The sequence below is a fragment of the Neoarius graeffei genome, chromosome 1 (genome assembly GCF_027579695.1).
Source record: "Neoarius graeffei isolate fNeoGra1 chromosome 1, fNeoGra1.pri, whole genome shotgun sequence".
NCBI lineage: Eukaryota > Metazoa > Chordata > Actinopteri > Siluriformes > Ariidae > Neoarius > Neoarius graeffei.
In genome coordinates, this window is record NC_083569.1 from 109,911,841 (window position 1) to 109,935,948 (window position 24,108).

The 24,108-nt window shown below is 45.1% G+C and overlaps 1 protein-coding gene across 3 annotated transcripts in view; it reads left to right on the forward strand.

Moving 5' to 3' along the window:
* Positions 1–24,108, forward strand: part of LOC132881835 (zinc finger protein 728-like) — a 63,887-nt gene that overhangs the window by 34,464 nt on the left and 5,315 nt on the right. For all 3 annotated transcript variants that reach the window (XM_060914796.1, XM_060914804.1, XM_060914787.1), the window contains exons 2-4: positions 8,387–8,462; positions 8,561–8,603; positions 11,178–11,427. In XM_060914796.1, the coding sequence (XP_060770779.1) occupies positions 8,387–8,462; positions 8,561–8,603; positions 11,178–11,427 (369 nt within the window). The remainder of the gene's footprint in view (positions 1–8,386; positions 8,463–8,560; positions 8,604–11,177; positions 11,428–24,108) is intronic.

A 24,108-nucleotide genomic window follows, 5' to 3' on the forward strand; every position in this document is an offset into this window, starting at 1 on the left:
TTATTTTGACATTATTGGCTGTAGTGAAACTTGGTTAAGTGACCATGCTTATGTGGAACTACTCAACATTGAAGGGTATAATTTATATATTAAGAACAGACCCAATAGAACAGGTGGAGGCGTTTGTCTCTATGGCCCAATCCCAATTCTAATTTCTACCCCTTCCCCTCCGCCTTCCCCTTGGCCCTTCCCCTTGAAACTGAGCTACAAGGGATAGGGCTTGAAATTCAACCCTTACGTATTGGGATAGCCCTTCAACGATCGCATACGTCATCGCGTACCTCCGTCAGCGTTTACGTTAGCAAAACGCAACCAAATGCGTCATTGGCTGCGACCAGCCGCTACAGTCAGAGCCAGAGGCAGAACCAGAAATCTCTGCTGGCAGGGTGTGATTTGTTAACTAACACCACTGAATGGGATATCTTTGGCGCTTCGTGCACCACATCCGACAGAATGAGGTGTCAGAACACTCATGTAAACAATAAAAGCGAGAATAACAGAACAAAACGTACGCAGTAAGCAACCGAAAACAATACTCGCTCCCAAAGCTTTTTAGCAGCAGCTTGGATTTCAGAAATCGCTGCTCATTCTCAGCTCGAAAGCGAATCAAGCGGCGTGTTTCCTCTGGATAACAACTTAAAACACGTAAATAATGGAGAAAATACATTTATGACAATCTTTCGCCGCGGGAACCGCCATCTTTCTGAAATCCGCATGGCATTGTGGGAAATCACTCAAACCCCTTCGTTCGGAGTCTGCTCCAGGAAAATCTCCGTTTGGAGGGGTACAGAAGCCCTCCGCCTACCCCTCCGCGTTAACTGGGATTGGGATACCCCTACCCCTTCACGTGAACGCGCAAAATGGAGGGGAAGGGCCAAGGGGTTGGTCCAAGGGGTGAAATGGGATTCGGCCTATGTTAAGAATACACTCCAAGTAAAAATGTGTGACTTTACCTTGGAGGATGACAATTGTGAGTCTCTATTCATTGAGATTAAGGCTAATGAGAAATCAGTAATTGCTGGTGTAATCTATCGCCCTCCAGACTCTCCTCCTCATGCTTTCTGCTGTAACCTGGGTGAGTTGTTGCACAAAGTAAACAACTTGAAAAAAGACTGCATCCTCCTTGGTGATTTCAATATTGATATATCCAAGGAAGATGGAACTAAACAAGACTTCATGAACACTATATATTCCTCCTCTTTCTTCCCCACTATCAATTGTTTTACACGAGTTACCAAGTCATCAAAAACAATCATTGATAATTTTATAACAAACATTCAAAATACTAAATTGGAAACAGGAGTTTTGCAGGCTGACATTACAGACCATTTTCCCATTGTAATATTCTGGGGCTCAGGTAAGCGGTCCTCACCTCCAATCTCTAAAATAAAAACACAAATTGTAAATAAGAGAACTTTGCAACATCTTACTGTATACCTTCAAACCAAGTGCTGGGATACAGTTTACACCTGTAGTACACCCAATGAAGCATACGACAGTCTAATTAAGATTATTCTAGATTCCGTGAATATCACTATTCCTGAGAAGGCTGTCAGGTGCAGTACTACCCTCCAGAGCCCCTGGATAACAAAGGGAATCTTAAAGTCTATTAAACATAAAAATAATCTCTACAAATCCTACCTGAAAAATCCATCTAGCCTTAGAAAAGATAAATATATCTCTTACAAAAATAAACTTACACTTATCATAAGAAAAAGCAAAAGGCAACACTACACAGAGCTTTTACATGCCTCGAAGGGGGACTGTAAGGGGACGTGGAATGTGTTAAATGAAGTCTTGAACAGGAGACAAAAAGTCACTACGCTCCCAGATGTTGGTAACATCACTGCTAATTTAGCACAGAATTTCAATGAGTATTTTACCTCAATAGGCCAAAACCTTTCCAAGAAAATCAACCAACCTCAGGGAGTCACCTTTAAGCAGTTTCTCACCGGTAATTTCACTCATTCTTTTTACATGGCACCAACAAATACTACTGAACTCATTAAGATCATCTCTAACTTAAAGAGCTCACATACTGTTGGCGTTGATGGAATATGCAGTAAAATCGTAAAAGCTATTGCAGACATCATTGCAGAGCCACTGGCCCATTGCATTAATCTTTCCTTACTTACTGGGAATGTTCCCAAGATGTTAAAAATATCTAAGGTCATCCCAATTTTTAAATCGGGAGACCAAAATGACCTGAGTAATTATCGACCAATTTCTATTTTACCAGTCCTATCTAAAGTGATGGAGAAAGTTGTGTACAATAGATTAAGTGGCTACTTTGACATGTTGGATATTCTTGTTCCCTCCCAGTATGGCTTTAGGAAAAAGAGTACAACATGTATGGCAATGATTGATCTAATCGAAAAAATAAATGACTGCATTGAGGAGGGGAAATGTGGTATCGGTATCTTCCTGGACCTGTCAAAGGCTTTTGATACCATAAATTTTGACATTCTCTTACACAAACTACAGCACTATGGTATCCGAGGTGTCGCACTTGACTGGTTCAGGAGCTATCTGTACAACAGAGAACAATGTGTATGTAAATGACCATAACTCTTCTTGCAAGCCTATAACCTGTGGGGTCCCCCAGGGGTCTATTTTGGGGCCACTCTTATTCTTTATATAAACGATTTTGTTAATTCCTCCACAGTCTTTCATAAAATCATATTTGCTGATGACTAATTTATTTAGATCACACAAAAACCTTGAAATATTACAAGATTCTGTCAACTCTGAATTAAAGTAGATGCATGGTTCAAATGCAATAAACTCTCCCTAAATATCAGTAAAACCAATTTTATGTTATTTACCTTAAATAAACAGTTTAAAACTGTAGAGCACTGTCAAATTGCCATAAGTGGGGACGTAATAAGAGTGGATGCCACAAAATTTCTGGGGGTCCTCATAGATGACTCGCTTAACTTGAAATGTCATATTGATCACCTTGTATCCAAATTATCTAAATATGTTGGTTTATTTTACAGAGTCAGACATCATCTTTCTCAGTCGGCTCTTTTTTACTTTATATAAAACCTTTATTTGAACCTCATCTTAACTACTGCAATGTTATATGGGGCAACACCTTCTCTAGCCATCTCAAAAAACTTCAATCCTTACAAAAGAAAGTCATTAGGGCCCTGTCTTGGTCTGAGTTAAACTCTTCATCTCTCCCTCTCTTCCGCCACTTTAAGTTATTAGGACTAATGCCGCTTTTCCACTACCAACGCGGCTGTGTCGGGCTGAGTCAAGCTGAGCGGGGCTGTTGGAGTTGCATTTCGACTACAACCGCGCTGAACCGTGCTGGCTGGAAGTGGGTGGACACATTGGGTGGAGTTAGCGAAAGTGGGTGGACGTCAGGTGACGTCGTTAGGCGGCGCAAACAGTGACATCAGTGATCTTTTAAGCGGTAGTCTCACGACCCGAATAGTAAACAATAAACATGGAGGACATGGAGTCGTTAGTGTTGCTGGTCTTGGTGCTGTGGCTTGTCACCGACAACGCCAACAGATACTGGCAAGAGCGTATAGATGAGGCGAGGCGCATAAGGCTTCATAATTCGTAATTCTCCTTCTGCCAGGTTTACGGTGTTTACAGATCCCAGCGTGCTCGCGGGGCGTGTGAGGACACTCCTCCTCACCAATCAGTGCACAGGGGAGTGTCTGCTCACGCCCCTAGCCTCACTCGGCTCGTTTTGGCTCGCTTCAGCCCCACTCCAAAACCGTGCGAGCTTTGGGTGCTAAGCAGGGCTGAAGCGAGCCGAGTCGTGCTGTTTTTAGATAGTCGAAACGCGAGCCGTGTCGGGCTGAAGCGAGCTGAAGTGAGCTGAAAAAGGGTAGTGGAAAAGGGCCATAACTGAACTAAACGAATCTCATAATGCTTGTCTCATGTTTCAAGTTGTTAACAAAAGAAACCTCAAATTATGCAGTCTCCTCCCCATCTCTAGCCCCCAGCATTCCCATCACACGCGACATAAAACACTAATTCTAGGCAAATATTGCAGGTGTGTATGCACCAGTATGAGTGTTGCTTGTAGGGGGCCACAGATTTGGAACCAAATTGATGAAGCTTTGAAGGTGATGCCATCTATCTCCAACTTCAAAAAACATCTCTTTAGTCATCTATAGCTAAAAAATTTTTTTTCCATGGTTAGCTGGGTTGAGTGTCTGTGTGTGTGCATGTGAATGTGTACCTGTGTGCCTGTGTATGGTGTGTGTGGTTGTGGGTGTATGTAGATGGTTTTGTATTTCATAATTGTGCTAAATGTCTTATGGACCTAGATATGTCATATGGTGATGAGTAAATGCAGGTTGTCATAACTGTTTTGCATATTGTATGCCTGACTATTTTTCTTTGCTCTAATACCTATTACTTACTGTACTATGGGCCCCAGCTTATAAGCTTATTCTTAGCTTCACTTGGGGACCCTTTTCTCCATGCTCTTAAATTTCTTCATTACATGCAATTGAAAGTTAAATAATGGTGTGTGTGTGTGTGAAATAAATAAATCTGAAATGTGCAGTCCCTGAGTTCAGTGTGTTAATGAACGTTGAGTGTGTGTGTGTGTGTGTGTGTGTGTGTGTGTGTGTGTTGGGGGGGGGGGGGGGAACTGTGAGGGTGACATGTCAGATGCTGAAGGGGGGGGCAGGGGGGTGTGCGAGCAGAATCTGTGGCAGGGGGAAGAGGGGGGAGGAGAGGCAGAACATGGAGGGAGTTGAGCCTCCTGACTGCCTGGTGAAAGAAACTGTTCTTGAGCCTGCTGGTTTTGGCCCGGAGACTCCGCAGTCTCCTCCCTGATGGCAGCAGACTGAAGAGGCTGTGAGATGGGTGGGTGGGGTCACCTGCAATCCTGATGGCTTTGCGGGTGAGGCGGGAGTTATAAATATCCATTAGAGAAGGGAGAGAGACACTAATGATCCTCTCAGCTGCTCTCACGATGCACTGCAGAGACTTGCAGCAGGACACGGTGCAGGCGCCGTACCACACGGTGATGCAGCTGGTCAGGATGTTCTCGATGGTGCCTCTGTAGAATGTGTGCATGATGGGGGCCGGGACTCTTGCTCTCCTCAGTTTGTGGAGGAAGTACAGACGCTGTTGGGCTTTTTTGGCCAGTGATGCGGTGTTGTTGCTCCAGGACAGGTCTTCAGAGATGTGCACACCCAGAAACTTGGTGCTGCTCACCCTCTCCACTGCAGCACCGTTGATAGATAGTGGAGCATGCTGGGTGTGCGCGCTCCTGAAGTCCACAACAATCTCCTTCATCTTCTCCACGTTCAGACGGAGATTGTTGTCCTTGCACCACATGGCCAAGCGGCTCACCTCGCTCCTGTAGATTGTCTCATTGCCATTGTTCATGAGACCCACCACAGTTGTGTCATCCGCAAACTCAATGAAGAGATTTGAGCTGGATGTTGGTGTGCAGTCGTGGGTCAGCAGAGTGAAGAGGAGGGGGCTCAGCACACATCCTTGGGGGGCCCCCGTGTTCAGTGTGGTGGTGCTGGAGGAGTTGCTGCCGACCCGTACAGTCTGTGGTCTCCCCGTCAGGAAGTCCAGCAGCCAGTTGCACAGGGAGGTGTTGAGTCCCAGCTGGTCCAGTTTATGAATGAGCTGCTGAGGAATGATTGTGTTGAATGCCGAGCTCAAGTCTATGAACAGCATTCTGACATGCGAGTCTTTTGTCTCCAGGTGGGTGAGGGCTGAGTGGAGGGCAGTGGAGATGGCGTTATCGGTCGAACAGTGGACTGATATGCAAACTGTAAAGGGTCCAGGGCAGGGGGCAGACTTGATATGCCGCATGACGAGCCGCTCGAAGCACTTCATGAGGATGGGAGTGAGTGCGACAGGGCGGTAGTCATTGAAGCAGGAGGGAGACTGCTTCTTCGGGACCGGGATGATGGTGGTGGTTTTGAGGCACATGGGGACAACAGCCTGGCTCAACGAGATGTTGAAGATGTTTGTAAAGACATCTGTGAGCTCCTCGGCACAGTCTATCAGGACACGACCAGGAATGTTATCAGGACCCGGGGCTTTTCGTGCATTTGTCGTCCTGAGCGCTCTCCTCACGCTGACCGGGGACAGCGTCAACATCTGGTTGCCAGGAGGTGGTGGGGTCTTCTGTGCCGTGGTGCTGTTGTCTGCCTCAAAGCGAGCGAAGAAGTCGTTCAACTGATTCAGCAGAGACGTGGAGTTGTCACAGATCTGCGGCAAGGGCTTGTAGTCTGTGATGGTCTGAATCCCCCGCCACAGGTTCCTGGTGTCTCTGCTGTCATTTAAATAGTCAGTAATGTACCTGGAATACTGTCTCTTGGCTACCCTGATGCCTCGTGACCGGTTGGCCCTAGCTGTCTTCAGGCCCACCTCCTCCCCAGCTCTGAAGGCAACGTTCCGAGCCCACAGGTCTCGTGTGTGTGTGTGTATTTAAGCCCCGCCTCTGCGTGGGTGGTGGGGGGATTTAAGCCCGGCCTGCGTGTGTGTGCGCGGGGGGGGTTTAAGCCCGGCCTGCGTGTGCGTGGGGGGGTTTTAAGCCCGGCCTTCGCGTGCGTGTGGGAGGGTTTTAAGCCCGGCCTTCGCGTGCGTGTGTGGGGTTTTAAGCCCGGCCTTCGCGTGCGTGTGTGGGGTTTTAAGCCCGGCCTTCGCGTGCGTGTGTGGGGTTTTAAGCCCGGCCTTCGCGTGCGTGTGTGGGGTTTTAAGCCCGGCCTTCGCGTGCGTGTGTGGGGTTTTAAGCCCGGCCTTCGCGTGCGTGTGTGGGGTTTTAAGCCCGGCCTTCGCGTGCGTGTGTGGGGTTTTAAGCCCGGCCTTCGCGTGCGTGTGTGGGGTTTTAAGCCCGGCCTTCGCGTGCGTGTGTGGGGTTTTAAGCCCGGCATTCGCGTGCGTGTGTGGGGTTTTAAGCCCGGCCTTCGCGTGCGTGTGTGTGGGGGGGGTTTTAAGCCCGGCCTTCGCGTGCGTGTGGGAGGGTTTTAAGCCCGGCCTTCGCGTGCGTGTGGGAGGGTTTTAAGCCCGGCCTTCGCGTGCGTGTGTGGGGTTTTAAGCCCGGCCTTCGCGTGCGTGTGTGGGGTTTTAAGCCCGGCCTTCGCGTGCGTGTGTGGGGTTTTAAGCCCGGCCTTCGCGTGCGTGTGTGGGGTTTTAAGCCCGGCCTTCGCGTGCGTGTGTGGGGTTTTAAGCCCGGCCTTCGCGTGCGTGTGTGGGGTTTTAAGCCCGGCCTTCGCGTGCGTGTGTGGGGTTTTAAGCCCGGCCTTCGCGTGCGTGTGGGAGGGTTTTAAGCCCGGCCTTCGCGTGCGTGTGGGAGGGTTTTAAGCCCGGCCTTCGCGTGCGTGTGGGAGGGTTTTAAGCCCGGCCTTCGCGTGCGTGTGGGAGGGTTTTAAGCCCGGCCTTCGCGTGCGTGTGTGGGGTTTTAAGCCCGGCCTTCGCGTGCGTGTGTGGGGTTTTAAGCCCGGCCTTCACGTGCGTGTGTGGGGTTTTAAGCCCGGCCTTCGCGTGCGTGTGGGGGGGCTTTAAGCCTGGCCTTTGTCTGTGTTGTTTTTTAAGCCCAACCTTCGTGTGTGTGGTGGGTGGTTAAGCCCCACTTTTGTGTTTTTTTTTAGTTACTTATTTTTTAAGCCCCACCTTTGTGTGTGTGTGTGTGTGTGGGGTTAAGCCCCACTTTCGCATGCGTGTGTGTGGGGTTTTAAGCCCGGCCTTCGCGTGTGTGTGGGGTTTTAAGCCCGGCCTTCGTGTGTGTGGGTGGGGTTAAGCCCCATTTTTGTGTTTAATTTATTTATTTATTTATTTATTTTTAAGCCTCGTCTTCGTGTGTGTGGGGTTGAGCCCCGCCTTCGTGTTTGTTTGTGGGGGGTTTAAGCCCCATCTTCGGGTTTTTTTTTTTTTAAGCCCCACCTTCGTGTTGTTTTTTTTAAGCCCCACTTTTGTTTGTGTTTGTTTATTTTTTTTAAGCCCTGTCTTCATGGGTTTTTAAGCCCCACCTTCGTGTTTGTTTGTGGGGTTTTTAAGCCGCACTTTTTTTAAGCCCCACCTTCGTGCTTGTTTTTTTTTTTTTTTTTAAGCCCCACCTTTTTTTTTTTTTTTTTTTTAAGCCCCATCTTCGTACAGGGTTTGACTGGTTGATTGATTTGATTGTGTGTTTTTGTTTTAAGCCCAGTCTTCGTGTGTGGGTTTTAACCCCTGGCCATTATGACTGGTGTGACTATGCTGATATTTTTGTCTAGTTAGAATCCTGCAACTCTTTCAAACTGTGGTGAGCAGAAAAGCATCTCAGCATGTAAGAGCAGAAGACCACATTGGGTTCTACTGCTGCCAGCCAAGAACGGGAATCTTATCAAGAAAAAGTTCCTAATAAAGTGGCCGGTGAGTGTATAATGTTTTATTCTTGATATTACAGGTGTCTCCTGGCAAGGGAAATGCACCTACTCCAGTCTCAGCACGTTCTGAGGTGGAAAAGAGCTCGTGGCCTCAAGGTCAGAGGAATTTCTGATTAGTCATGATATGATATTTGATTAAATACAGTAAGTGCTCATGGATTAAACTGGATTTTTTTTTTAAAAAATCCCCACAGCATTCAAGAGCCTTCAGACTCTTCAAGGATCTGACATTTTTAGGTAAGGAAAAAGTGTCTCTCTTTTTTTTGTCTTTTGGTTTTAAGTGAAACAGGAATAGATTATGTAATTTCCAGATGTATTGTTTTCACTATATACATTATACTACCACCACCCTGCTGTAGGTGCAATTGGTCTTAAGTGATCAATCTCATTAAATCAGTCTCATTGAATAATACCTTTAATTTTGGTGCTTAATAATAAATTATCAAATAGCTAAATTATGGTATATTCCAAATTATTATGATCACTTACCTTATTACATAACTCATATGCACCTTGGAATTCTTTGAAATTGGATGACTTCAATGAATATATAGAAGCAACAAATAAACACAGTTTCAATAATAATTGAATTTATTATAACAAAGATAAAAATGAGTAATAGCAGTTGAAATACATTCAAATGGTCATCAGTGATATCTGTGGATGTGTGTATGAGTGTGTGTGTGTGTGGCCTAAAACAAAAGGGTTAGCCTTGGTGGCTAGCTAAGTCCAAAGAAATCTACCTCGTGGTGTTAAGGAGAATAAAAGGGTGTGTGTGTGTGGCCTCGTGGCCTAAACAAATGGTTAGCCTTGGTTGCTAGCTAAGATGTGGTGTTTGGGGGAGGTGACCACGTGGTTGACAAAGGAATTCCACCTCGTGGTATTCTAACCCACTACTTATTACCAAATTCACTGAAATCTTGATGAGGTCAAAATATGTGTAATAATGAAATCAAACGTGTTAGGAAGGATAGAGAGCATGCAACAGCCTATCTATTAAACAAAACAACTGAGAGAACATAGAACACAAGATCAGTGTGCACAATTAAATAATTCCTGAGTTTAAATTCACACTACTTCATACAGCTAATTCCTAAGACTAGTTTGCCCAAAATGCCAGTCTTACTTTCCAGTATTTTGCCCCTGTGTAGGATGCAGAAATGTTCCGGAATTTCTGGAGTCCACAGGAGCACGTGAGTTGCTTCCGTGAAAGCGCAGAGGATTTCTTGGTCCGATGCTTTGTCGTTCATGAAGAAAAGTCTCTGATCAAACAATGTGCACAGCGATTTAGTCAGAAGGAATCCGGTCGCTTCTAACTTTTAATTAAACTGCTTTGGGCGGCAGTCGTAACGTTACTTATAATACAAATAAAACCAGTTATAACTCAACCAAGAGAGAAAGCGCAACTCAAGTAGTTTTACCATGGCCAATGGTAAACGAAAGCGCACTAAAATCTTGCCAGGCAGAAGTTGTGATTTCGGACGGTCCGGAGAGAGTGCCTCTTTTTATGCCTGTTACCACGTGGTTCACAGAGCCAAAAAGACCGAGTTGGAAGTTTCCGGGTCACTTATAGAGTCATGGAGGAAGTGACATAGGTAATCCCGCCCAGGCGTGACGTAGGTCATCGCGGAAGTTGGTTGGTGGGATCTGTAGTTTTAAAAGGGACTGTGTTACCTACACTGCTTCGCTGCATGGATGGTGTTCTCAGGATGCCAAGCAGTGTTGGGTTTCTATCAACAGTAGCACTTTGTGCCAAGGCTAAAATGTTCAGTTTTGACTAATCAGACCAGAAAAGGGTTTTCCATGTTTGCTGAGCCTCCAGCATTGCTTTTGGGAAACATGAAAGACTTTATTTCAGTTCTCACAACTCTTCCATCCAGCCCCACTTTGTGGACTATCTGGGCAATGACATTCCTGCTGAACACGTTCTCACATCTGAGCTGTGGATTACTCCAGATTTTAAAGAATTGCACTTTTCCTCTTGTTTGCTTCTCCGATTACTCAATCACTGAACTTTTGTGGACAGCCTCCTCTCGACAGTCAATGTTGTCACATCCCTTCCATAGTTTATGTAAGGGATTTGTTGTTGCTGTGTTTTTAAAAATTAGTGTGGGTCTTTTTTTTTTTTTTTGGATTTGCTTTGCTGGATTTATTTAGATAGCTCATTGCTCTACATGATCATGATTACTTAGGTTTTCCATTATATTGCAGGGTGCATTTTATATTGAGAGTATGTGGTCTGTAAATTGCGCATGAATTGACGCCATTCAGTGAATTGCATAACTTCTGATGGCAACTGGTTGCATTTGGACGAATGTAGAGGTTTCACAGCAACGTATGTAGTTACACATTAGACCATTTTTTTCCCTATGTTGAGTTTTTTCCCCATGTTATCCATTCATCTATCCATTATCTATACCACTTAGCTGTCATGGTGATGGCAGAAGCTGGAGCCAATCCCAGCTGGCTTTGTGCAAGAGGTGGGGTACATCCTGAGCAGGTTGCCAGTCTGTTGCAGGGCTAACAGAGACAACCAACCATTCACATTTGCACCTATGGGCGATTTAGAGTAGCCAGTTGACCTAACCCCCATGTCTTTGGACTGTCGGAGGAAACCAGAGAACTTCTCATGCCCTCTTATGGGCAATTTTGTGTCGCTTCATGATGTGTGACCCAGTTTCAGTCTCTTCCAGTTTCAGAATGTAACATCAAACCTTTTCAGATTTTGTAGAGTATCCACAGACAACAATGGAGGTATTTTAATAGAAATGGTGGAGAAAATCTCTTCTTCTTCTTCTCCTCTGTCTTCAGGAGCAGTGAGGTAATGGTGAGCACACAGTGTTTGCTGGAGCTCTTCCAGTTCTGCTGGCTTTGTCACAAAGAGTGCTGTATTATTACCATTGAGGGCAATGAGAAGCTGTTTACGGTCACACAGGACTGCCAGAGTTGTAGCTACCACAGAGATTGGAGGAGTCACCCTCTGTCAGCTGAACCTACACAGGCCTTTCGTGATGAGGAAGAACATGCAGTGAAGCTTGAAGATGATGATCATGATGATGAGGTGCGTAATTTTGCAATCAGCTACACTTCATAGTATTATGTGCAAAAGCATTTGGCTTTCCTCTAACAAAATTCATATGAAAAAAGGAAAGGGCTTAGTACTGTGGCCTAAAACTGTTAATGAATATCTTTTCAAACAAGGAATTGCAAGAAAGAACGTTAAAATTGAAGTGTGTACAACCCCAATTCCAAAGAAGTTGGGACACTGCAAAACAAATAAAAACAGAATGTGAAGATTTGCAAATCATGGAAACCCTATATTTCATTGAAAATAGTACAAACACGACATATCAAATGTTGAAACTGAGAAATTTTGTTTTCTGAAAAATATATGCACATTTTGAATTTTGTGTCAGCAACACGTTTCAGAAAAGTTGGGACGGGGCAACAAAAGACTGGAAAAGTTGTATAATGCTACAAAAAAAAAACCCAACTAATTTGGTTAATTGGCAACAGATCAGTAACATGATGGGGTATAAAAGGAGCATCCCAGAGAGGCTGAGTCTCTCAGAAGTAAAGATGGGGAGGGGGTCAAGGTCAAGACTTGTCATTTCAACCATATACAGTTGGTACAGTACAGTTAAAATGAAATAATGTTTCTCCAAGACCATGGTGCTACATTAAACATCACAGGACTACAAATCTACAAATAGAACATAGTGCAAGAGTGCAGTGAGTGCAAACATTGCATATTATAAAGTACATACAACATAAACTGCAGACAACAAGGACAGTGCAAAAACGACAACTAGAACAAAGACGGTACATTGCTGGCCAGTACCTGTCACTAATGATGTACAGAAAGTTGAGTGTGCGTTTTGAAGTAGTATATGTAAAAAGAAATAAATGGGTGTAAACATGGTGTTTGTGTGACAATTTTTACAATGCTTCTCACAGCCCCCCTGGCATGGTGCCTGCGTGACTGTTCCCCTGTGGGCTGCAGTGTTCCACTGGGGCACTAGGTGTCCCTGTCTTTGTCTGGAGTGTGTGTTGCAGGGTTGTGCAGAGTGGCCACCCATCAGCTGATTGAGCTACACCTGGGCCCAGTGCAGCCTGTCTTTAAATCTCAGTCTACTGCAGTTGGTCTCTCTCTCCGCTCACCTGCCTGCATGATCTGTCTGGGGGAGGTCTGCATTGCCAGCAGACCAGATGACAGCAGAGGCAGTTTTGATTTTGGATTGATTTACCTTTATTTTTGTAGATCAACATATTTTTTGTAAATAACTAATCTTTTTCTATATGCTATCTCTTGTGTTGTATCCCATTTTTGTCACAGTTTTGAACCAAACTGTGACAACTGTTTGTTTAAAAAAAAAAAACCTGCATGCATTATTGTTCACTGTTCAGAGACTGCAGTGGGAATGGTGTGGTGAACAGTCTGTGTGTATCAGTCCAGTCCCTCAGAGTTGAGGAGTCTGATGGCATGTGGAAAGAAATTGTTACAGAGCCTAGCTGTGAAGGCCCAAATGCTTCAGTATCTTTTTCCAAATGGCAGAAGAGTGAAAAGATTGTGTGTGGAGTCATCCACAATGCTGGTAGCTTTCTGGATGCAGCGTGTGGTGTAATTGTCTGTGATGGAGGGAAGAGAGACTCCAATGATCTTTTCAGCTGTCCTTACAATCTGCTGTAGGGTCTTGCTATCCGAGACGGAGCAATTCCCAAACCAGACTGTGATGCAGCTGCTTAGAATGTTCTCAATCGTCCCACTATAGAATATTGTGAGGATGGGTGATGGGCTGAAGAAAACCCATCTCCCATGTAGGAAATGGGGATGCTGCTGGGCTTTCTTGGCTATGGAGCTGGTGTTGAGAGACCAGGTGAGGTTCTCTGCCAGATGAACACCGAGGAATTTGGTGTTCTTGACGTTCTCCATGAGTGAGCTGTCCGTGTACAGCAGAGAGTGGTCATCTGATGTGGCACAGTGGTGTAGTGGTTAGCACGGTCACCTCACAGCAAGAAGGTTCTGAGTTCAAGCCCAGTGACCGATGGGGGGCCTTTCTGTGTGGAGTTTGCATGTTCTCCCTGTGTCTGCGTGGGCTTCCTCTAGGTGCTGCAGTTTCCCCCACAGTTCAAAGACATGCAGTTAGGTTAACATGGGGCAGCCTTGGGCTGAAGTGCCCTTGAGCAAGGTACCTAACCCCTTACTGCTCCCCAGGCGCTGTAGTATGGCTGTCCACTGCTCTGGGTGTGTGCTCGCACATGTGTTCACTGCTTCAGATGGGTTAAATGCAGAGGATGAATTTCACTGTGCTTGAGTGTGCATGTGACAAAGACGACTTCCTCCTCTTCTTCTTATCCATGTTTTTCTGAAGTCACCAACTCCGTGTCTCCACGTTCAGAGACAGGTTGTTGACTCTGCACCAGTCTGATAGTCATTGCACCTCTTCTCTGTATATTGACTCATCCTTCTTACTGATGAGACCTACTACAGTTGTGTCATCAGCAAAATTAATATTATTTGAAATGTGCATTGCTGCACAGTCATGAATCAGTAGAGTGAACAGCAATAGACTGAGCACACAATGCTGGGGGGTTCCAGTGCTCAGTATGGTTATTGAGGCAGGACGCTGAAGACTTCTTCAGCATGGGCATGATGGTAGTGTTGGGCAGTGGCTAGACCTTGCTTGGAGCCAGTCTAGAATGGAGATGTAAGGCACCTCCTGTCCTCCACTAGCCTGGGTAGACACCTTGGGCAAATGTTAGCACACCCTCGGCCTCCTTTAGCCAGGGATACAGCCTGGGTCACTTCACCCCCTTCGACGGTTCTGTTTGGTCAACCTGGCAGCAGTTCTGGCAACATGGCAGTCCTGTCGGTCAACTCGGCAGCAGTTCTGGCCAAAGACCCCAACGGCGGCGCAGGCAGTAGATGGGCAGCAACTCTGTTGGCTGCAATGGCGGATGCGAGCTGCAGCAAATGGTGACTCCCGATCATCTTGGTTCTCCTTGCCATTGGCTACAAACCCCCATTTTGCGCGGTATGTGTGGTGGCTGTCGTGCAATAGTCTCCCCACATGAATAGTTTTCACGCACAGGCATTCTCTTATTCTACTTTCTATTCCCAATCCCACTAACTGAGTCCTGCGGCGACCGAGGAGTGGCAACGGGAGCAGGCGTGTGACCTCCGGAAGCTTCTAGTCACAAATCGGCACGCTAGGCGGCGAATACGTGATTCAGTCGTTCTGCTTAAGGATTTTGAGATGGTTGAGCATTTCGGGAGCTGTATTCACAACTAAGCAGCCCTGTTCAGGAACCTCTCTGCTTACCCTACAGAGCTAGGGGAGAGGCTAGAAAAGGTGCCTCAAAAATAGCCTGCCTCGATAACCCCTGGCTGGCCTACCATGGCCAGTGAGGTCACCTTCTATGTGGTCGAAAACAGAAATGCTTAATTTTTGGAACATACGGACCTTGATGGACAACAAGGACAGTGAAAGACTAGAAAGATGCACTGCCATCATAGCACATGAATTGGGACGATTTAATATCGACATTGCTGCCTTGTCTGAAACAAGACGAGCTGAAGAGGGCCAGCTGAGGGAGGAGGGGGGTGGTTCTACCTTCTTTTGGTATAACTGGTTTCTCCAGTGGGTATGAATGAGCACCTTATGACACTCGAAGTGAAGCTCAACAAAAATCAGTCCTTGACTATAATTAGTGCTCCTCCTCTAGATGACGAAGAACATGTAAAAGAGAAGTTCTATTCTGAGCTTGTTTCTCTTCTCTCAAAAATCCCGAAAGAACATCAGGTGGTATTGCTTGGCAATTTCAACGCAAGGGTCGGACGGAATTCTGAGCTCTGGACTGGTACAATTGGCAAAGGTGTTGGGAATATGAACTCCAACAGCCTGATGCTTCTCACCAAATGCAGGGAACACAACCTTATCACCAACACGTTGTTCCAGCAGAAGAACAAATTCAAGACATCCTGGCAACACCCTCGTTGGAAGCAGTGGCATGTGATCGACTACGTGATCGTCAGATCCCGTGATTGCAGCAGTGTGCTTCTTACAAGCAAAGGTGGATAAAGTACCTAACTTCATTACTTAAGTCAAAGTACAGATCCCACTGATCAAATGTTACTCCGATACAAGTGAAAGTTGTCCAGTCATATTTTTACTTAAGTTAAAGTACCGAAGTACTTGCTTTTAAAAATACTTAAGTATTAAAAATACGTTTTCCGTCAACACATCCTTGTATTATTGCCACAACGCTTACAAAACCTAATACCATTACCAAAGACAGAAATGTGAATTCACAATGAACACATACTGTGCAATCATGGTGGTTTAACGTTAAGCCTAGCTAGTTAGTGAAGCTCCACCTGACATGCTAGCTAACTTTTCAAACTTGAAATCATGTTGGGTAGCTAATGCTACTAGAAAAGAAAGACTTCTACATTGTTAATTTGGCAAGATCATGCTAAAGCGTATATTTCTGAAAGGGCTTCAGATAAGTTAACATTATTCATGTTAGCGTAACTCCATTTTTACATGCTAACTAATAGTGTCCAAGTTAACTAGCTGTGTATTAACATTAGCCGTGGACAAGGCTATGGCAACTTGGTGGGAAAATCCATAGAAAGTAATTTGACTAACCAGACTGCATAGCTATTGCAACATTTATCACTAGCTCTAAAAGCACAGATAACTTCGTTGCAAGGTTTCTCTTGGAATAAAACGTTTATATACCTCAATATGCTTCTGCAGGTCAGACGGCGAGTTTTTGTAGGCTGTGATGTGGTTCATTTTAGGCAAACGTTTAAAACGAAACGACTCTTTAATCCTTTCAGAAAATTGAAACATGGGTTTATGGGCCACGGGTGCATTCATTCCCCAGAAGAACCGCCTCCTTCCATTCTACCATCAACTGATCGTGTTAAATAACGCTGCGGAGAAATCACTGAACTTGATTTTATACAGTCTATGGACGTGACTTGACCCTAGTGATTACTGATGGGCTGTCTCAGTCACTACGTTTACATGCACATAGAGAGAATCGAATTTCTGCCGTTGCTCGACTGAAATCGAAGTTCAAAATGCCATGTATACACCTTAATTCGGCTGAAATTGAACCGAACTTGATTTCTCGGAATCAAGCTACATGACCTAGTTTATGCGATTTCTGCCGAGCTACTTTGTGCATGTATACCCTATCGAGCTAGTTGTCGAGCTACTTCCGGAAGTGACGAGTGACGAGACCACAAGCGGGAAACGCAACAGCCTCAGTCGGCATGACAACGCGAGCAGCAGAAGAGGTCAGGAGGAACAAACGGAGAAGAGAAAATGGCAATGTAGAGCTCTCTGAAGTGTGGGTGGAGCAGAGAGGACGGCAGGACAAAGCTTCTGGTACTAATAGGCTTTTTATTGTCAGACTTTTCAGTTTAACAGCCTACTTTTATTCTTGAGAGAAGCACACACGCGCGCTGTGTTCTAGTCCCGGGATGAGCTCTCCCCTCTGCTCTCCCTCTGCCTCCTTAAATAGGGCGCGGTTACTGGGAAGACACACAAACACAGGTTAATTACCGTCAGGTGGAGTGGTTCTGCCACTCACCTTCCCTGGCTCCGCCCTCCTGTCACAGACCGGCGCTTGACCACGCCCCCACTGCCACAGGCAAGCAGAAGCGTGCACTTCTGGAGCAATGAGGAGACAGAGTTGATGCTCATTCAGCTTAAGGAGTTGAATATATTAAAATTCATGGATGGGAGAAAAACGCGCAATGGAGAACACGGAACTGATAACTTTGTTTACACTCTTGAATAGCTCTTCATGACGACAACCGGAAGTGTACCAACACGATGGGGCGTGTTGCGCCACCTGTGGCTCGGGTGCACAATGCACCTCACACAATAGCCCGATTTCAGTTGTGTGCATGTACGATTGGATTTCTCTGGCACCCTGCTGGGACCTTCAGCTCGATTACCGACAGCAGCTCGATTTGGATGTGCATGTAAACGTAGTCAGTGTCACCTGCGAATAAACCAATCACGTTTTAGAAAAGAAAAAAACATCCACTTTCAACGTTGCTTCATAGTAATGAGGGCCTTGATAGAAATGTAGTGGAGTAAAAAGTACAATATTTGCCTTCCAAATGTAGTGAAGTTAGTCATAAGTTTCCAAAAAAAAATAAAGTACAGATACTCAAAGTGTACTTAAGTACAGTACTCAAGTAAATGTACTTCGTTGCTGTCCACCTCTGCTTACAAGATCCATGACTAGTGCTGATGACTGCTGGACAGACCATCACTTGATTTGCTCAATAATGGACATCAAGATTGTCCATAGAAGAAGGCTCAACTGCAAGCTGTGTAGATGCAAATTGGCCATCGCCTGCCTGAAGGACCCTGGCAAACAGAGTTAGCAGCCTCCCTTCGAGATAAGATCTCTAAGGACCAGTATCCCGATAACAATGAAGAGCACTGGTCCACCCTGAAGAGTGCTATCCGTGATGCTTGTAGCAAAACAATCGGTTTACACAAGCGCATTCACCAAGATTGGTTTGATATGAATGACTCAGAGATATGTCGTATGATGGAGGAAAAGAGGAAAGCTTTCCAGGTTTTGCAAAGCAATCCCCTGGATGTCAGTAAGAAAGAAAAGTTCTGTAGGTTGAAGGTGGAGGTGCAGAGAAAGATCAGGGACTTAAAGAACAAGTGGTGGCATGTGAAAGCAGATGAGCTTCAGTGTCTTGTGGATGCCGGTGATACTTGTGCTTTTTTTTCAGTGCGATCAAAAGACTGATCTGAACTCCTGACCGGTAATGACGCCATTAACTGTCGCTGGAAAGAGCATTTTCAGGATCTGCTGAACCAGAACTCCACGGTTGAAGAGAAAGTGTTTGACCACATCCTGCAACTGTCCATGAGAGAAGAGTTAGTAAATACTCCTAACATGGAGGAGTTACAGAAAGCCATCAGTCAGATGAACAACAAAGAAGCCACTGGGCCTGACAGTATCCCCACTGAGATATTTAAGTATGGAGGCCCTGCGCTAACCCAACAGCTCCATATCTTGATTATCAAGATCTGGGAAAAGGAGGTAATTCCTGCAGACTTCAGAGATGCCCTCACTGTCACCCTTTTCGAGAAAGAGGACAAGACCATCTGTGGAAACTATTGAGGGATCTCACTCCTCGCGAGGATTCTGCCTGCAATTGCTAGGATACTGGCTAATTGTCTCTTACCAATCACAGAAGGGATACTTCTGGAGTCACACTGTGGCTTTAGACAATCTAGAGGCACAGTGGATATGGTATTCACAGCTAGACAGCTTGAAGAGAAATGCCGAGAACAAAACAGGCCACTGTATATGGCCTTGATAGATCTGTCAAAGGCTTTTGACATGGTGAACTGACCAGCACTGTGGAGTATCCGATCTAAAATTGGATGCCCTACAAAATTCATAAGCATCCTTCGGCTACTACATGATGGCATGAAAGCCACCATACTGACGAGGAACGGATCTGAAAGTGAGCCTTTCGACATAACTACCGGAGTCAAGCAAGGATGTGTGATTGCACCTGCTCTGTTTTCATTTTTGTGATGCTTCACATTGTTGAAGGCAAATTACCTTTTATTATTAAATGGTACTTTTTCATTTTTAACAAATCGCAGACAGCGGGTCAGTGTTAATGGAACTTTATCTGAAAATAAAACTCTGAGCACAGGTGCACCACAGGGATGCGTGAGTTCACCGGTTCTGTTCACTCTGTACACAGATGCGTGTAGAAGTTTTTATACAATCACATCATTAAGTTCTCAGACGACACTGCAATTTTATCACTGTTGAAAAAGAATCATGATATATCTGACTACTTTTTGGAAATTCAGAGGTTTCTTGAGTGGTGCGACGATAACTACCTCATTCTGAATGTGAATAAGACACAAGAAATGGTGTTCGGCTCTCTAGGAGTGGGTGACCACAGGCCCATGGTCATCCACAATCAAGCCATTGCCCAGGTGCAGTCATACAAATATCTGGGTGTCTTTATTGACAACGCACTCACCTGGAGCACACACGTCGACACCCTCTGTTGCAGACTACAGCAACAGTTGCATTTTCTTCGTCGTCTGAGAATTCATGGTGTTGATCAAAGATTTATGTTGATTTTTTTATAAGGCAGTCTTAGAAAGTGTGATCAGGTGTAGTATCACAGCTTGGTTTGGTAACCTCTCTGTGCAGCTAAAGAACAAACTGCTTCGGCTAATTCATGCTGCTGGAAAAATTATTGGTGTGAAAGAGCACTTCTCCATTCAGAGTATTTATGAACAGGCCACTCTGCAACAAGCAAATAAGATTATCTGCAATCCATCACACAATGCATGGCGAGTATGAGCTGCTACCATCTGGTAGAAGGTTTAGAGTTCCTCACTGCAGACTGAACAGATTTAAAAACTCATTTGTTCCTGTGTCAATTAAGCTGGTAAACAAGGTCAGATAAGACCAGAGCACAGAGGACTTGTGATTGTTTTGCACAGGTTAGTATTTTTACTGATTAGAATTTTAGCATTTTATTACACCTATTAGGTGTTATTCATTCTCTTATTTATTTATTTATTTATTTATTTTAATTCACAATGTTTCTTGCACTTTTAGGCACCTTGTATACACTGTGTGCACAATTATTAGGCAAGTGAGTACTCTGACCCTACCATTATTTCTATGCATGTTTTCCAACCGCAAGCTAGATACACTTGAATGCTAATTGGATTTAAGCATTCTCAGGTGGTATTTATTTGTGTAATGAGGGAGGGTGTGACCTAAAGTCATTAATACCCTATATTAAGGTGTGCATAATTATTAGGCAGCTTCTTTATCTCAGGCAAAATGGGCCAAAAAAGAGATTTAACAGACACTGAAAAGACAAAAATTGTAAAATGCCTATCAGAGGGATGCAGCACTCTTGAAATAGCTAAGCTATAGAAATGTGAGCACAAAACAATCAAACGTTTTGTTGCAAATAGTCAACAGGGTCGCAAAAAATGTGTGGAGAAGAAAAGACACAAATTAACCGCAAAAGACTTGAGAAGGATTAAACATGAAGCTACCAGGAACCCATTATCCTCCAGTGCCACAATATTCTAGAACTGCAACCGACCTGGAGTGTCCAGAAGGACAAGGTGTTCGGTGCTCAGAGACATGGCCAAGGTAAGGAAGGCTGAAACACGACCACCACTAAACAAGACTCACAAGTTGAAATGTCAAGATTGGGCCAAGAAATATCTGAAGACAGATTTTCCAAAGGTTTTATGGACGGATGAAATGAGAGTGACTCTGGATAGACCAGATGGATGGGCCCATAGCTGGATAACTAATGGACACGGCACTTTGACTCAGACACCAGCAAGGTGGTGGAGGGGTAATGGCATGGGCTGCTATTATTAAGGATGAGCTAGTTTGACCATTTCAGGTTGAAGATGGACTTAACATCAACTCCCAAACCTACTGCCAGTTTCTAAAAGATACATTCTTCAAGCAGTGGTATGGGAAGGAGTCTGCATCATTCAAGAAGGCCATGATTGTTATGCAGAACAATGCACCATCACATGCACCCAAGTACTCCACTGCTTGGCGAGCCCACAAAGGCCTTAAAGATGACAAAGTAATGACATGGCCCCCTTCCTCACCTGACTTAAACCCTACTGAGTACTTGTGGCCCCTTCTTAAGCATGAGATTTACAGCGAGGGAAGACAATACACCACTCTGAATAGCATTTGGGAGGCCATGGTTGCTCCTGCACAAAAAGTTGATCGTCAACAAATCAAAAAACTAACAGACTGGATGGAAGGCTCATGGCAGTTATTGAAAAGAAGGGTGGCTATATTGGTCACTGAATATTTTTGAAATGCTAGAAGTGTTTATTTGTTAATTCTGAGTTGTTTATTTGTTACACTGAAAATTAAAATAAACAAGTGAGATGGGAAACTTTAAGCTTTTCATTTAGTTGCATAATAATTCTGCACACTAAATGTTGCCTAATAATTCTGCACACTTGTATATTCCTCTGAGAAGGCCTAAACTCCCCTTTCCTTTGTTAATCATTCTGGTTTTAGGTTTATGAACAATTTGGATTGACTGAGAGCACTGTATTTGTTCAACGATAAAATTAATCATCAGGAATACAACTTGCCTAATAATTGTGCACACAGTGTAATATGGATGCGCATAACTATGTATGTTTGTTATAGTGTTGTATTGTATGTTCTGTGTTGTGGCTGCAGCATGGGCGAATGGCCCAGAACAAATTTCTCACTTTGTGAGAAAATAAAGTTAATCTTGAATCTTGATGGCGTCTAAATCGTCTACAGAATGGATGGAAACCTCTTTCACCTGAGTAGACTAAAGGCAAAGATGAGGATATCTACCACCTCTGTGATCGAGCTCCAGTATGCAGACGACAATGTTGTGTGTGCCGTCTTTGCAGATGACCTCCAAGCCATCTTAAGTGTGTTTACAAAGGCCTGTGAGGGTCTTGGCCTGAAGCTGAACATTAAGAAGACCAAAGTGCTGTTTCAGCCACCGCCAAAGGTAGCCACGGAGGAGCCACAACTTGTAATCGGTGATGTAATCTTGGAAAATGTCGTCCATTTTCCCCTACCTTGGAAGTCATCTATCAAAAACTGCTGATATTGATGCGGAAGTATAACACTGGCTAAGCTATGCCTATGCTGCTTTCGGGCGGCTCAAGAAACGAGTTTTTGAAGAAAAGGACCTTAATCCTGAAACCAAGGTACATGTCTACAAAGCAGTCGTTATCCCGACCCTGCTGTTTGCAAGTGAGACCTGGACAACTTGCAGGCGTCATCTGAAAAGCTTGGAAAAGTACAATCAGCGTTGTTTTCATTAGATCTTAGATATCAGCTGGCAAGACAAGCAGACAGACATTAGTGTCTTGGAAGAGGCCAACAGTACAAGCATCAAAACCATGATTGTCTGCAACCAGTTGCCCTGTACAGGGCACATCCTACGGATGCCTGATCATCACCTACCAAAGCAACTTCTGTTTTCCCAACTTTGAGAAGGTCAGCGGACACAGGGTGGCCAACGCAAGCGTTTCAAAAACAATCTCAAGTTCAACCTAAAGAAATGTGGCATTGACAACTGGGAGGGGCTAGCCAAAGAACGCCCTGTTTGGAGGCGTTTGGTGGCTGAAGGCACAAAGACCTATGAAGAAAGCCTATGCCGAGATGCATCCAGGAGGAGGGAGAGAAGGAAAGGGCAACAAGCAACTAACAGCAACTCTCTTCCCTCGGAGCCCACTACCCAGTGTCCTCATTGCCGCCACGTATGCAAGTCCAGGATTGGCCTCATCAGCCATCTGTGAGTACAGGAATAAGAGAACAGTCCTGCTCATTAGTGATAGCGGATGGTAGTGGTCTTGAAGCACTTTGGAATGATGGTGTTGCTCAGGGAGATGTTGAAGATGTCAGTGAGAACATCTGCCAGCTGGTCTGCACATCCTCTGAGCACTTGACCAGGGATGTCACCTGGTCCAGCAGCTTTCTGTGGGTTGACTGAGGAGTTTTCTTCACATAGGCTGTGTTCAGACACAGCACCTGGTCGTTGGGAGAAGGGATGGTCTTGCTCGTTGCCATGCCGTTCTGCACCTCAAATCATGAATAGAAGCTGTACAGCCTATCTGAAAGGGAGGCATCATTGTCACAGGTCAGTGGTGGTGTTCTGTAGTTTGTGAAGATCTGGATGCCTTGCCACATGCACGGTGTGTCACCGCTGTCCTGAAAGTAGCTGTGGATTCTCTGGGTGTGTGCATGCTTTGCTGCTTTGATGGCCTGAGACAGTTTGGCTCTCACTTCTCTTAGGGCTGCCCTGTCACCTGGTCTGAAGGCAGCATTTCGGGTCCTCAGTTGTGCGCTCACACACCTACAATAATCCACAGCTTCTGGTTGGGGCAAGTGGTGATGGTCTTAGAGACAGTAACATCATCGATGCACTTGTTGATGTATCTGGTCACTGATGCTGTGTACTCTTCTAAGTTGGTGCAGTCGCCATTGGTTGCAGCCTCCCTGAACATGTCCCAGTCAGTTCTCTCAAAACAGTCTTGGAGAGCAGAGCTGGCTTCTTCTGGCCAGGTTTTAACCTGCCTTAGAACTGGTTTGGAGCATCTGGCGAGTGGTCTGTATGCTGGAATTGGCATAACAGCGATTGTATTTTAAGTAGCCAAGGCGGGGGCAGGGTTCTGCCTGGTACGTGCCGGCAATGTTCATGTAAACCAGATCCAGTGCATTTGCCCCTCTCATTGCAAAGTCCACATACTGATGGAATTTAAGGAGCACTGACCTGAGATTTGCATGGTTGAAATCTCCGGTGACACAGTCCATCTGTGCGTGCATTCTGCAGTTTGCTGATAGTACTGATACAGTACACAGAGCACTTCCTTAGCATTAGTGTTGGGGGAATGGAAACTCCGGTTATGAATGCAGATGCGAATTCCTGTGGTAAATATAATGGTCTACATCTAACAGTCTCAAACTTCATTTGTGATGAGCATTGAATTCCTACACCATTCTGTGCTGACGTATATATACACAAGCCACCTCCATGAGTCTTGCTGCACAGAGCTGCATTTCTGTTGGCTCGAAATGAGGCTAGTCCATCCAGCTGAATGGCAATGTCTGGAACTCAGTCACTGGGCCACGTCTCTGTGAAAACAAGGACGCAGCAGTCTCT